Below are 15,092 nucleotides of genomic sequence, written 5' to 3'. Positions count from 1 at the left end.
GGGCCCTTGACCGGTGGGCTCTGGGGAGCAGGAACCACACTTGTTCATGTCAACAGGTGGAAGAAGCGTGAAAACCCAGCAGCTGTGACGTAGCACCATGTGAAACATCATTACAGAACACCAGAGAAATTCTACCACTGAAGAGTTACTGGTAGGGCTGGAGGCCAAGGAATACAGATTGGAGAAGTGCAACCCACGGGGCAGGTGAGAAGCTAGAGGACCAGACCGACCATCGAAGTCAAGAGCTAGTGGCAGTTCTCCATCAGAAGGAAACTCACAGAGCACCCGCACATCAGACACGGATGGTTCCGGGTGCTTGGATGACAGCTGCAGCAAGACGAGGCCCTGCCCCTAGGGATGGCATACCCTGAACTCGGGATCTGGCAGACAGTCTGCGAGCTGATGTCAGGAAGCCCTGACCCCTAAAAATCAATGTTCATAGCAGCCATGTCCACAACAGCCAAACTATGGAAAGAGCCCAGATGTCCATCGACAGATGAGTGGATAAAGATGATGTGGTGTGTTTACACAATGGACTACTACTCAGCCAGCAAAAAGAATGAGATCTTGCCATCTGCAACAACATGGACAGAACTAGAAGGTATTATGCTAAGTGAAATGTCAAAGAAAGGGGCGCCTGGGTGGCATAGCGGTTAAGCGTCTGCCTTCGGCTCAGGGCGTGATCCCGGCGTTATGGGATCGAGCCCCACATCAGGCTCCTCTGCTGTGAGCCTGCTTCTTCCTCTCCCACTCCCCCTGCTTGTGTTCCCTCTCTCGCTGGCTGTCTCTATCTCTGTCAAATAAATAAATAAAAATCTTAAAAAAAAAAAAAAAGAAATGTCAAAGAAAGATAATTAACATATGATCTCACTCATAAGTGGAATCTAAGAAACAAAACAGAGGAGTATTGGGGAAGAGAGGGAAATAAGACCAAATCAGAGACACAAACCGTAAGAGACTCTTAACTCTAGGAAACAAACTGAGGGCTGCTGGAGAGGAGGGGGTGGGGGATGGGGTACCTGGGGGATGGGCACTAAGGAGGGCACGGGACGTCATGAGCAGGGGGTGTTGTATGCAACTGATGAGTCACTAACGTCTACCTCTGAAACTGATAATACAGTATATGTTAAACTGAATTTGAATTAAAAAAACAGTAAAAAAAAAAAAAAATCAATGGTGCCCCCACACACCTTGTCTGGTTATTAAAGCCCAAGCAAGGTACAAGAGATTTCTGGAAACAAAGAATCAGGCTTTATTTTTGTTGTACTTATTTTTAATACAGGTACTGTATTGTAGACATCTGTTAGTCCTGCAATTCAGTATGGCCAATACACAGAAACTAGAGACTAAATGAGAGTGTACTTGCTCCTGGCCCTGGGGCTGGCACCCGCAAGACTTTCTTCTTTCCAACCTCGTGTCCTTTCCCTGCCACGTAACGTGAGCTAACCAAAACACTACTACAAAGGGCAACCTCAAGTGCTCGGGCATCAGCAGTAGGTGGGATGACACAGATGCCGTTACCTTGGGTGGGATGGAGAAGCCAACCGAATGCAAACGGCGCAGAGGCGGCGAGAGCCATCCCTGCAGCCAAGCCCCTGCGGTGGCCGGCAAGGCTCCACCAGGCGAGACGAGAGCGTACCAGCCGTCCATGGTCCCCAAGGTCCTGGGTCACGGAGTCAGCATCCTTGAGACAAGCGAAAGGAGCCCTGTCCTCTGGCGGCGCTAGGTTCCAGGGAACGCGTGAGGAGAATGTCTTCTGAGAGGAGCTCACGACAGAAAGGGTTCCTGAGGGGGCTCGCCAGGGCCGAGGGAGACACCCCACCATCTGTCCCAGGGTGCACCGCTGACCCCGCTGTCCTTGAGGGCTACATCTGCCTCGGGACGCCTCACACAGAATTTCTACACCATTTACAATGGAAAAGTAAATAAGAAATAAGGCATTAAACGTTTGATTTTTTTTTTTATTTCCATATGCAATGTAATGTTTAGGCACGCTGCTTGGGATGCTAGTTCTAAAAAAATCGTTGGCCATTATTCAGAATAACCTTTTGGTTTTAAATACTGGTCAGGACAAACAAATGATGTAAAAATACGTGAATAGTTTTCTATTACAGAAATGAAAACCTGATCTGCATCTAGAAGTGCAAGAGGTGAAGAAATTGAACCCTTTCCCCAGACGATATGGCAATATACGGTATATTGCTTCAGCTGTTTGAGAAGGCCGTGATGAATTTTTATATTGACATAGAAAATTATAAATTACATTGAATTAGTATCCATAATCACTATATATATACACAAACCAGTTCTAAAAAAACCACACTGGTTTAGAATTTACGCGTGGAAACCTTACCAGGTGCAGAGGACCATTCCCATGCTCAGGCGCCAGGTTCCGACTTCCGGCTGGTAACGAGCCTGTGAAATGAACACGCTCTGATCCATGCGCAGCACGAGCGTTCTTCGACTGGCCTGCCTGATACGGTTTAGGTCTGTTAAATACGCAAACTGCTCAGAAATGTTCATTGGTGATGCTTGTTAACAAGGTCAATTTTGGCGAATGGGTTAAAAGGCAGAGGAACTACCAAAACAAAACAAAAAACGAAAACAAAAACAAAAACAAAAAACAAAGTAACTCAAACCACAAGCCATGTACACTCCAAATAGTCTAGTGTTTCACCTGTAGGAGTAACCATTTCAAGCAAACAAGACTTTAACAGAACATATGGCTTTACAACAACATCAATTTATCAACTAAGTTGTAGCAATAAATACTTTATCTCTACCAATAGACTTAACATTTTTTGATCCGTTTAAAACAATACAGAAAACAGTTACCAATCAAAAACTGGTTATAAAAAGAACACCAAATATTTCTTATTCAAAATCACGTTTGTAAGTTAGAACAACCAAAATAACACTTAGAGGGCATTTCAACCCTACAACTCCTTACCAGCCTGGAGGAGAAATGAATTCAGAATTTTGTACAAGGTGAAAAATGTATGAAAACTGCCTAAGACTTTGGTCACACTAATAATTGTCAAATAGTTATGCTTCAAATACAATAGCTCTGTGTCCTCACTTTTATAAAACTATTCTTACAGCCATTTTAACTAGAGTATTACTACTATTATTACATGGGCGGCACGATCTTATTTCACAGGCTACCCATTATTTAGAACAATACAATATAAACATACGCAAAAATTCTTGGTATTTGTCAATGTGCAATATTTTTACACTTCTGGATTTCTCTGTACAATGTCTTAGAATCTAGAATATAAAGGTTGCTGGTCCTGATCCCTTGCAGAGTGAGTGCAGCAGTGACAGCTTGGCGGGCTCCAGGTGAAGTCTCCAGAGGCCCCGAGCGGTGGCGGCCTGCAGTCCTCAGTCAGCAGCAGCAGGGGTCACTCATCATACAGGGCCGTTGACAGACGTATCGCCTGGCATGCTTGGCTGGTCAGTCCTGCAGAAGAAGAGACACACACCTTAGGCACTTAAAGCAAAATGAACTTGGTTTAGCTCCCTGAGGGTGGGACGTTTAGTTTCTTTTTTTTTAAAGATTTTATTTATTTATTTGACAGAGAGAGAGAGCCAGCGAGAGAGGGAACATAAGCAGGGGGGAGTGGGAGAGGGAGAAGCAGGCTCCCAGCAGAAGAGCCCGATGTGGGGCTCGATCCCAGGACTCTGGGATCACGCCCTGAGCCGAAGGCAGACGATTAACGACTGAGCCACCCAGGCGCCCCGTTTAGTTCCTTATTGTTTATGCAACGTCTAGCACAAGCCTGACACTTAGGAGTTATTCCGTAGAATGTTCCACAAACGCATTTATCGAAAACTCCAGGCAATCGAACAGTTTCTAAGCTTCACCTCAGCTGTGGCCAACAGGCATTTAGCAAGGGCTGCAGCAGAGCAGAGTTCCATGAAGCCATCCCACCTCAGCGTCTCAGCACAAGTGGAGACTAGGTCAGTCGTTTTTAGACTGTTGCTCCCAGACCTGTCACGAGCCATGTGCTCATTCCCTCCTTTAAACAGCTTTTTATTTGTTCCATGTATTAGAATCCACATAAAATTTCACTTGAAAAGCAGGATTCTTCTACTGAAAGAGGGGGAAAAAGGCTTGTAAACAGGACCAGCTCTCGAACCAGGTGTGCACTCTAACGACTGTGCTCCCGCCAGGCAAGTGTTAGGGTTGAAGTTGGGAGCACAGAAGAGGGAATGCTAGGGGCGCCCGGGTGGCTCAGTCGGTTAAGCCTCCGACTTTTGATCTTGGCTCAGGTCATGCTCTCAAGGTCGTAAGATCGAGCCCAGTGTCAGGAGACAACTTAAGATTCTCTCTCCCTCCCTACCCTGAGTGTGCCCTCCGTCCCTCTCAAAAGAAAGAGGGGGAGGGGAGGGGAGGCTAGATAACAGTATGGTGGCAGATACACAAATTTGACCTTCCTCCCTGAACACGTAAGACAGTCTTGGTGGCGTTCCCACAATTTACAAAGCAGGCTTGGGAAAGGGTGCTTTGAGACGCACTGGGAAGCACACAGGGTGCTTCTGGACCAGCCTGCAACTCTCAAGCCCAAGGCTTCAGACACCTGCCAACTGTGACAGAGCCAGGAAGCTGGCTCCACGAGCAACGCACTCTGCTTACACTCATGGTGTCTGAGAACCAGGGACACCGGGATTTTGCCAGCAGACACACGGGGTACAGATCCCACCATCACCACTCACAAGCTGCCAGGTCTCAAGTCCATTTTCTACCCTCTCCCAGCTCAGCTACTCCCCCTGTGAAAAGGGGGACAACAATCCCCACTAAAGGTGGGTGAGTATGTGATGTGTGCCGAGTGCTTGGCACACTGGCCAGCATAGGCATCGCACGTGCTCGATCCACAGTAGCTGTAACATTAAATTTCGTGGCAGTGCAAGTCGTTCAGTGCAGTAGTGCGCATGTGTCAACCCAAGGGCTCACGATAGCCTGGCTGGACAGCAACCACATGGGGAAGAGCGCATCTGACAAGCCCCAATGGCTCTCTACCTCCCGTACATCGCTCTTAGGACACAGATGGGACGCGCTGGACCACTTACCTCCTCCCTTCCATCACAGCAGCTCAAAGCCACCTTCTGAGAGGCCCTCCTCCACTGCCCCATCTAAGTGGGACTTCTGATCTCCCATGCAGCTGTCCCGATCCTTCAGCAGCACCTTTCTACACGTGTGATGCCACTGCTTTCCCCCCAGGCCTAGACCACACCGGCTGCCACACTCTCGTGTGTTGGATGGAGGAAGGACAGACGGATGAACGCGTGGACACAAGTGATGCCCTTGCCTTTGTTCACTGGCCCGAGGTTCCCCCCACCACCTCAGTTCGGCAGATTGAGAGGCAGGGCTCTTCACGCCAGACATCTCTAGGCGGGCAGAAGAGCAAGCGGGTTCTCCCAAAGCAAGCAGTTCTGCCCTCCAGAGAGCCAAGAAAATGATCCCAGAGCATCCTGTATCATTTATGTCTGAGAAACAAAGAGACTCCTGAAGCAACTCCAAACTGGAATAGACCTGGATTGTCCTGCCTTCTAAGCAGCTCTCAATATAAAGGAAATTTGTAGCTAGAAATTAGGGAGCTGACATAACTGACTAGGAATAAGATCCCACAAAATACCTTTGAAAAAATATCCACTGAAAACCCCAGGTGAAAAAGGTGACTTGCCCAGGACACTTCGAAGTATACCTGGGGCTGGATCCCTTAACGCTGCAGTGTCACCGTGCCTCCCCCTCCCGAAGCCTTCACTAGAGCCAACATGCTCAAATAGTTCTTATAATTAATTTGTTTTATACGCCAATTTTTTTTTTTTTTTTTTAAATCATGGAAGCAAACCCCTCATTCTGGCTGTAATTCCCAAGCAGGGTTGGCTCCACTACAGAGATTTGCCAACCAGTGAACAGAGTGCGCCCCCTGCTGGTTCCCACGGGTTATGTCACCCCTAAAGTGACAAAGATTTTGGGTGTGGGGGGTCTGGTGAGGGGGAAAGTACAACTTCTCTGAAATGGCTTTAAAGGTTACTTTATTCCTTATGGAAGGAATGTACAAACTTAGATATATATAACAGAAAAGTTAACTCTGGGAAGTGCTGAGCAAAGTTCCTTGTGGTCCAAGGGCAAATCCTCATCTTCTGGCGCGAGCTCTGGAGCAATCGGAGGCCGCCCTTGCTCTACCTGCGAGGCCGTGCGTATGGGCCGGGGCGCCGGCCCTCGGCGGCTGAGGCTTTGGCTTGGCCTATCCCTTCAGACCACTGGCTCAGTCTAAGCAATAGGTGACTAGAAAGAAAACATCACATTCCAAATCACTCAGCTCTGGCAGTGGAGTTTTCACACTTAATCAAGACAAACATTGGGCACACACGAAACTATACAGGGAATCATCTAAGAGTTAGAATATTTAGCTACACCTATAAAAGGGTCTCCAGGAAGGCCCTCCCCGTGTGTCACACATGCATGATTACGGGAAAAAGGGCACCAGGGGTTGCTTGTGGCTGGTGACCCCGTGGACCCCATGAGAACTTGGCTGCAACTGCCTAGGGACCTCAATCCCAGAGGGGCTCAGTATCAGCCTCAACTTAGCACCTCCTCAAAAACCAAAACCAAAACAAACCAAACCAAACCAAAACACATGCAGGGGAAGGTATGCCGGCATCGGACCGGCATCGGAAATCCTTCCTTTCCACTGAGTAATTTCTTAAAGAGTCAGTAATGGTACTGAATCTCCAAAAACCAGTCAGTTTTTGGCTTTTGGGGTAAGGAAATAAACTTTTCTGAGTTCTTGGCTCAGGCACCCTGCCTAGACGTGGCCTGAGAAAATGCTCCTGTGCTTAGGAAGTCCCTGAATGCCTGAGGACACCTGTAAGGACCCCTCCCATCTCCCCGCTCCCCGGCCCTGGATGCCAACTTCCCTCCCAGCTCCTGGGAGACAACAGCCACAGCCGGAGTAGGGCCTGGGCAGATCTGAGGAAGTGGGGAGTTACCTCTGCTCTGGGCTACTGCTGGGGGGCCGGGGGCCCGCAGACTTCGCCTCTGCTGTCTCAGGGCTCTCCTCCACATCTTTACAAGCAGCATCTTGAGAGGTAGACAGTTTTCCTTCCTCACTGCAGTAAAGAGGAGGACAGGCGGCGTTAAGACATCCCAGGTGGCGGCCCCGGTGGAGGATGAAGGCACATGCAAATGACCCTGGAAGTCATGGTGGCCATGGAGTAAAGCCCTGGGGCCGAGCATGCTCAGGGGAGGGGCCACGGGGACCACAGACAGTGACCGGGAAATCACGAAAGGAAAGGATCACACACGAGAGGGAACCAAAGGAGGGACAATGTAATGCAGCTGGTGTCTGATAAAGAATGGCCCGCATTACTGTACATACCGATAGGATTTCAACACTCTGAAGCCAAGTGCGCAAAACAGAAAAAGAAATGTACAAGAGTTTCAGAATACTCCTACAAATGAGGAATGTGGGGGGAACTATGTCCACGACTGCACATAAGCAGAACAGCAGACTCGGTGGAGGTGTCAAATGAACCTGTTCGAAGGAATGAGTCTTTAGTTAAGGCATTTTGCTCTCAGGGCCCAGCCCAGCATTCAACAGTCAGCAGGAGAGACCCCTATCAGCTTGCTGCTCCTGTTGCAGGGGCAGGGTACCAGGGCCTGCACCAGCATGGAGCTCCTCGAGCTGCCCCCTGACAGTGCATGAGAAGTACAGACATCGTGAAGGAAGAGAGCCAAGAATGTCGGCCAGAAGAGGTGAGAACGGACCCTAAGGGGGCAAACAAAATACAGGAAGGGTTATCTCCACATTTGATGGCTCCTGGCAGAGAAAGACAAGCTGCAAACGCTTTTGATTGTTTGCGGGCTGTACAAGTAAGACCGTTACCTGTCCCGTCTGCACTTCCCGTTTTGAAATCATCAAGGCAGCGCTAGAATCCGCTAAAGGGCAGCTGGAGGTCCCCTCTGGGAAGGGCCATCATTCCCAGAGCAGAGTCCCGTCCTGGATTTGCTTACAAAAAAACTAACTTTAAGATGATTTCTTGGGTGGCTTTTAGATGGGTCTAGGCAATTTATAAGGAGGAAACTGAAACAAAGTCTAAAGATTTGTTGACAACCCAAGTCACCTGGTTCCTTACTCCTCTTTATCCCCATTCTCCACTCCTTCCCCATGAAAGCAACTACCCTGATGTGCTTCCTACATGTTACTTTCTTAGAAAATATATGGTCATTACCTATACGTGTACTATGAGGCACAGAAATGGCTCTGAATTGCACACCTCATTGCATTTTTCTCTGTAACTCAGCACGGTTTGGAAGATCCATGTTTCCGGTGTTGATGGCACAGTGCCCCATGGCGTGAGCCTCCCCACCCCACCTGCTCCTCACAGCCCTCTGCACAGAGAGGCCATGGCCTCCACGTGACTACTCTTCTGGGGCTGCTTTTACCGGCACGGTTTCAAGTTTTCTCTCTAGATATGTGGGTCTAATTATTTAGGAATTATCTTAAGTTTGATGTACCTTATGACTGGTACTTTGCCTTTTATTATGCATCCTAGTTGCTTATTACTGATGCGGAGAAAGGTATGTTTAAGGCTACGGCTGTTACCCGGCAGCTTTGCTGAACTCTTACGTTACAAAAGTTGGCTACTGACTCAGTGGTAGGTGATAGGTATTATCACTTATCTGATCTTTACCTACACTGTTTTTCTTTCCTCGGAACACTGCCCAGGACTATCTATACAGTGCCAGCGACAACGGACAGCCTTATTTGTTCCTTACCTTAAAGCGACAGCATCTGCAACTTCCTCATTAAGTGTAAGTTCTGCTTTAGTATTTTCGTATTTAACTTTTGCAAGTTAAGGAAATTCATTTCTGTTCCTGTTTTGCTCAGCTTTGTGTGTGTTTTCAAGATTTTTATTTATTTGAGAGAGATCATGACCTGAGCTGAAACCAAGACTTGAACGCTTAACTGACTGAGCCACCCAGCTGCCCCTGTTGTGCTCAGCTTTAATTATATGCAGGTATGGAACTTTATCAAAGTGTTTTCAAAAAACTCAAATGATTTCCCCTCAGTCTGTTAACCTATCATAAATGACACTTTTCTTGATGGTCCACGGAAAACCCTAACTTGTCATTATGAATTATTTTTAATAGGATACTGTATTCGGTTAGCAAATATTTTCTACAGCATTTCTGCATTTAGTTTTGCTTGTAAGTGGTAAGAGCTGATTGTTTTCTGTAATCACCCTTATCTGATTTTGGAATTAAGATTTCATGGCCTCATAAAAAGATCCAGCAGGTTTTGCACTTTTTCTACTTTCTGCAACAACTGAGGTAGGAATAGGCAGACGAAAGTGCATGAAGCAGCATCGAATCATTATGCATCCAGCACATCCTATGTACTTGTAAAGCCGGTCCGCTCTGGAGCTGGTTTGCTCCGTTTACCGCCACAGATAATGGCTTGCATGTGTCCTTTGTCCATTTAAAACCTACTAATTAGCTTGACTTTTTCTTGTTGATATTAGGTTTTTCTTAGATCCTGCTCCTGAATCTTCCTTTGCAGGTAATGGTGGGTCTTTTCATTTTATCATTTAGAAGACCAGAAATTAAATAAAATTCATCAACATCTTCCTTTATGGTTTGGCTTTTTTATGGTTAAAAAACCTTCAGCCTCCAAATTACAAAGATACACTCTCATGTTTTCTTCTCAAAGTTGTACTTTTGCCTTTCATATTTACGTTGAGACAGATTTAATTTTATTTTTCCCTGACATGGGTAATCACTACTCCTCAGTCCATTCTCTCCTCACCGACTTTAACACCATTCCAGCACACACCGAGTTCCTGTAAGTGTGGGGTTAACCTGCACAGCACATCCATAAGGAGATCTCACCTAGTGATGCCTCCCTCCCTTCCTTCTTCAAAATGACCCTGGTTATTTCCGGCTCTTTGGTTTTCTTTTTGAATATCACCATCAGCCTCTTAATCACGAAAAGCTCCACCGCGATTTTGATTAGAAATGCATTCATTTTATACATTAGTTTGTTAAAAAATGCCAAAGATATCCTCTCATTAACAAACATGACATATTTCTCTTTACTTAGGTCTCTACTATGCCTTTTGAACTTATAGACAAGGCTTATTAACATTTTAGTTTAAAAGGGGGCCCATCTAGCACATGTCCTACTGGATTACAGGATGCACTTGCTAAACTTCCCTAGTAATTCTGATGCCTGTTCATGGATCTGTTTGGAATTCTTGTGTAGAAAATAATACTACAAACAAGCAAGAACCATTTCAGTCTTTCAAATCTTTATGCCTTCTCTTTATTTTTATTTATGCAGCACTGGCTAGGACTGCCAGCCCCGCGCTGAAGAGCGGCAGAGGCCGCAGGCCCGCCCCATGTCCGGGTGTGTCTTGGAGGGGCGTATTTCTCAGGCCAGACTGTGAAGAATCAAGTTCACTAGAGATTTTCAGAACCCTCCTTTAGCAGTTTCAAGGATCCACTTTCTATTCCTCAACTGCCAAAAAGTCGTGAATGGCTTTAATTTTCATCAAATGTTCCTCTCCAACTACCTAAGGTCCAAATGGTCTTTCCTTATGGGTCTGTGAATCACCCTCAGTGTGCTTCACCGGGTCACCCTATCCTTACCCGCACTGACACGTCTTCCGTCATGACTCAGGAACACCCTGCTGGATTCGGTTGGCTAGCTTTTAACTTTGTGGACTCTCGTGCATATGTGCCGCCATGGGGAATCCGTGCTCCCCTTCTGCGCTGGCTGTGTTTTGCAGGAACCTCACCACGAGGTGGGCCGCACGCCTACTGCTCCGCAGGACTCTGCAGGGCACAGAGATGCAGCCTCGGGCGCCGACCCCGCCGCAGCCCCAGCTCTGCCACAAGTGCCGTTGCTGCTCTTTCATGTTTATGTTCCTAGTTTCCAGTAGGATTCCTTTTTTGATCCATGAATTTAGAAGTGAGGTTCATTTCCAAACAGACTGTTCAAGCTATCGTTCTGCTGAATTCTACTAAGTGCATTACGTCTGGAGAAGACAGTGTGCAGGGCACCGACCCTCTGGTTTTGATGGGCCAGTTTCTATTTGGCTACAGACGTGTCCGTTTTTTATTCTCCTGTATTCTGAACCCACTAGACTTAATCTACAGTCTTCTGAGGACTAGAAGAGAGGGGAAAGGCACTCGGGGACCCCAAACTCTCCCTGTCTTCATGCAGATTCATGGGGCGAAACGGAGACTAAAATGATGTCAGGCTAATGTCTGAACCCACATCTGAATCAAATTAAAGATGCTAACACTTGAGGTGTTCCCCCCGCCCCCAACGACCTGAAGCTGCCAGCAGGATCTGGCCCTGGTTACCTTTTGAAGACTGCGGTTTCTGTCTTGGCGTCTACAGTGAGGCTGAGCGTTTCCTTCATGCCGCCATTCATCACTGTCTCAGTTACCTTGTCTGCACTATCTGCGTCCTCCTCTCCGTCAGAGCTGGCTTCCATGGCCACACTGGCTGGTGCTGGGAAAGAACACGCAGTGGACGGTCACGTGTACCGAATCAACAACAGGTGTCCCTCACCCTCTGTGGGGACCCACCTACCTGATGTTCCATCTACTGCCTGAAAAAGAGAGAGCCTAGGCCACTTCTTAACAGGCACAGGCTTCTTAAAAATGCCCACACCCCACAGGGTTTCTTTAGCACAGGACCAGTGGGCCCCTCTGGTCTTCCCAGTCCAGTGTCTACCCACTCACCTAACTTCTCCCAGCCAGCCTTCCTATTCTGGGGGTGTTCCAGTCCACAGCCGAGGATGCAGTAGGCAGACAGATATATTCTAGCCTCTGCCCACGTCACCCCACAAGTACTGAGGTTATAGTTTATTCAGGGTACTATTCTCATGCATCCTTTTCCTTTCAGTTGGGTCCCACCTGGGTCCTTTTTTTTTTTTTTTTAAGTTACTTTCTTATGGTTCCTTGTGGATTATTTCTTCGTTCTGTAATAGGGAGCCATATGCTATACTGGTTATAAAGCTTGGGCTCTGAAGTCACACTCCCTGAATGCAAACCCCAGCCTCACCACTTACTAGCTGTATCATTCTAGGGCAAGAGTTTTCTTATCCATAAAATGAAGTTAACTAAACCCACCTGAAGAACTTAAGAGATAAAATGGGGTCATTTATATAAAATGTTTAAATGAATGACAAATATGACCCATATTAGTTACTGGTTTTATTACCTTTCCTGCCCCTTGGTTCTTGTGCCCCCCCCACCCATGTCCCCCTTTCTTTTTCTAAGAAATTGCTTCTTTCTCCCCTCCATATACTGATTCCTCACCCCTCTTTCACCAACCTCCCTCTCTCAAACCCCACCTCCCAAACCCCATTCATCAGGCTGAAAAGAGCTCAGGGCCTCTGCAAGGAACAACGTGTGCAGTTTGAACATGACAACCCACTGGATACCCCTGACCATCTCAAGTGTTCATAAAGGTGAGATGAAAATAAACAGCCTTATAGCCTGAAACATGCTGAGACACACACGGGTGCTCCAGCAAAGCAAACTCCAAGTGATAAAACAACTGAGTACCAGATAGGCTTGGAAACACACATCTAATTCTGATTTTACTCACACTGGGCACTACAGACTAAGACACTCCTCTTTTCTGGGCCTGTTTTCATTTCTGTACAGTGACAGGACTGAACAACTGGTAACTCAGATCCCTTATGCCTTCCAGAATCACCATGCCTGGTTCTGGAATGAATACACAATTTCTTTTCATCAGTTGCCCTGTAGACCTTAGGCCTACCATCTCAACTCCCTAACTCCTTTGAGTCCTTGAGCCTGAGAGTCAGGACTGGCTTCATAAATGGTTATGTGGACAGAAACAACTTTTCAGATCTAGAAAACTAAGCACACAGTCCAAGCCTGAGCAGCCATTAGCTGAGCGGCCAGCAGGCTGTGTCGTCTGGTATCCTGCTCTCCACACCCACCTTCCGGCTGCGAGGCCAGTGTGGCAACACTGGGAGTCAGAGGGCCCATCGGCTCAGTGCTGGTTTCCATTTCCACTGGAGAATTACTCCTTAAAGAATCTTTCGTACTTTTAGAAAAGAGAAAATTCAGATGTTAGCAATGGCAAACAGCCCTCAGTTACCGTGGTTCACAAAAACCCTTGGAAAGACAGTTCTGGCCCCACTGGGGCAACACGGGCACTCGGTCACAAACTCCAGCGACACAGAGGCAGAGCCAGGTGCAGAGGGCTGCTGGCGGTGCAGGTGAGCACGGGCCGGTAAATATCCTGCCACATCAGCAGGACGGGAGCACGGGGTGTCACAGAGGTTTGCAGAAAGGTTCAAAATGCACCAGTCTCTCACCCTCCCCCTTGTCACCAGGCTCCCAGGGCTGGGACAGCGGGGGCTGACGGTGTGCGCCATCAACTGTACCTGCGGGGCCGATCTTAGGAAAATCCCTAGTCACACTGAGCCTGGCTGTCTGAGGACCTGAATGATACTTAACGAGAAAACATGACCCGTGCACAAGGGGTAAAGGGAAGCGAGCTGCTTCAACAACATTCCCACTAACCAAGGGCTTGTATCCCCTAGTTACAAAAGACAGAAGAAAGCAAGAGGTGAAATCTCGACTGTCCAGTGCTAGAGTCGAGTCCGTGGAATAATCGCAATACTTTGGAAACATTTCCCACAAATCTCACTGTCGTCCCTGAACTACAGTTTCCTTCTATCCCTAGAACTGCCATAAAGCCAGGTGGTAAATTAGCCAGCTCTCTGGTCTGCTGAAGACAGTAACCATGAGCTCCTAACAGTCTGTGCTCCTGGCTTGCCAGTGATTGGTTAAAAACACTACTTGTCAGAGCAGGGAGAGCAACAAATGGGGTAGTGGAGACAAATAAAACAATGTTTAGCAGATCAAACTAAGCCTAGTAAGACAAGAAATCCATGGTTACTACTCAAATGTTGGCGATATTATTCAGGAAAATTATAAAATGCCAGGTTGCCATCATCAAGAATACTACCAACAGTAAGAGGGACAGCCATCCCTGCCAGGTGAGAGCACCAGACTAGCTCCAAGTGAAATACAAGCTCATAGTAGCTGTTAAATTCACGATACATTCTGCATTTTCTGAAACGTTCCAGTGAGGTGCCTGTCAGTTCTTGGCTCCACCTCATTTCTATTCTCCTCAATCCTGTTTTGTTTCATTTTTTAAAAGATTTTATTTATTCATTTGACAGAGAGAGACAGCCAGCGAGAGGGAGTGGGAGAGGAAGCGGGGTAGTGGGAGAGGAAGAAGCAGGCTCTCAGCGGAGCGGGGAGCCTGATGCGGGGCTCGAGCCCAGTACCCTGGGATCACGCCCTGGGCCAAAGGCAGACACGTGACGACTGAGCCCTCCATGCACCCCTCAATCTGGTTTTCTGCTAGCTCGGTGGGGCTAGAGAAGCCCCAGGAGTCAGCACCTCGCAACATACCTCCCAGGGCCATACCTTCCCAGACTACTTTCTGCACAGCCTACTGCCCTTCCCAGCTCATCCTGGATAAAAGGAAGGGGGACGGAGACTGGTTTCTTTGTAATTCGTGCTGATCTGTGATCTTGTGTAGGGCACTCCCTTCACTAGGGAGTAAATCAAGGGGACACACCATCCCCAGTTCGCCTACAGAAAGGTTAAGGGAGCCGGCACACGAGCACTCACCTCAGGGAAGACGTGAACTCTGAGAAAGAGGCCCAGCCCGTCTCCTTGGTCGGCATTGGCTCCTCTGTACTCCAGACATCAGACCCCACAGAATCTAAGGGAGCACCATGGGTCGTCTCCATGGGGACATCAAAGTTGGCTGACCAGTTGGGTGCTAAAAAGAGGGGAGAGATCTCCTTTTGAGAAAACTTCAGAAGTTCAGTGGACTCCAGGATATTTTTCAGAAACAGACTCACAGGGGTTAAGGGCTGGGGACAGGGCACTCACATCACTGGTAGGGTGGAGGCAGCACAATCACTACTTAGAGGACGATGTGGTAACATCTATCCTATTCCAATTTAGGTTTCCTTTAATCCCTTAATTCCCATTTCTAAGATTTTTTTCT

General features: G+C 47.5%; 1 protein-coding gene across 1 annotated transcript in view; it reads right to left on the bottom strand.

Annotated features, from left to right (window-relative positions):
* Positions 1-1,228: 1,228 nt before the first annotated feature.
* Positions 1,229-15,092, bottom strand: part of PPP6R3 (protein phosphatase 6 regulatory subunit 3) — a 101,099-nt gene continuing 87,235 nt past the window's right edge. Inside the window, 5 exon segments of the mRNA XM_034644845.1 lie at positions 1,229-3,463; positions 7,000-7,119; positions 11,381-11,531; positions 12,997-13,103; positions 14,708-14,861. Of these exon segments, the coding sequence (XP_034500736.1) occupies positions 3,412-3,463; positions 7,000-7,119; positions 11,381-11,531; positions 12,997-13,103; positions 14,708-14,861 (584 nt within the window). The 3' untranslated portion in view covers positions 1,229-3,411.

This window comes from Ailuropoda melanoleuca, chromosome 16 (genome assembly GCF_002007445.2).
Source record: "Ailuropoda melanoleuca isolate Jingjing chromosome 16, ASM200744v2, whole genome shotgun sequence".
NCBI classification, from domain to species: Eukaryota; Metazoa; Chordata; class Mammalia; order Carnivora; family Ursidae; genus Ailuropoda; species Ailuropoda melanoleuca.
The sequence above is the reverse complement of the archived record's forward strand: the minus strand, read 5'-3'. Positions and strand labels throughout refer to the sequence as shown.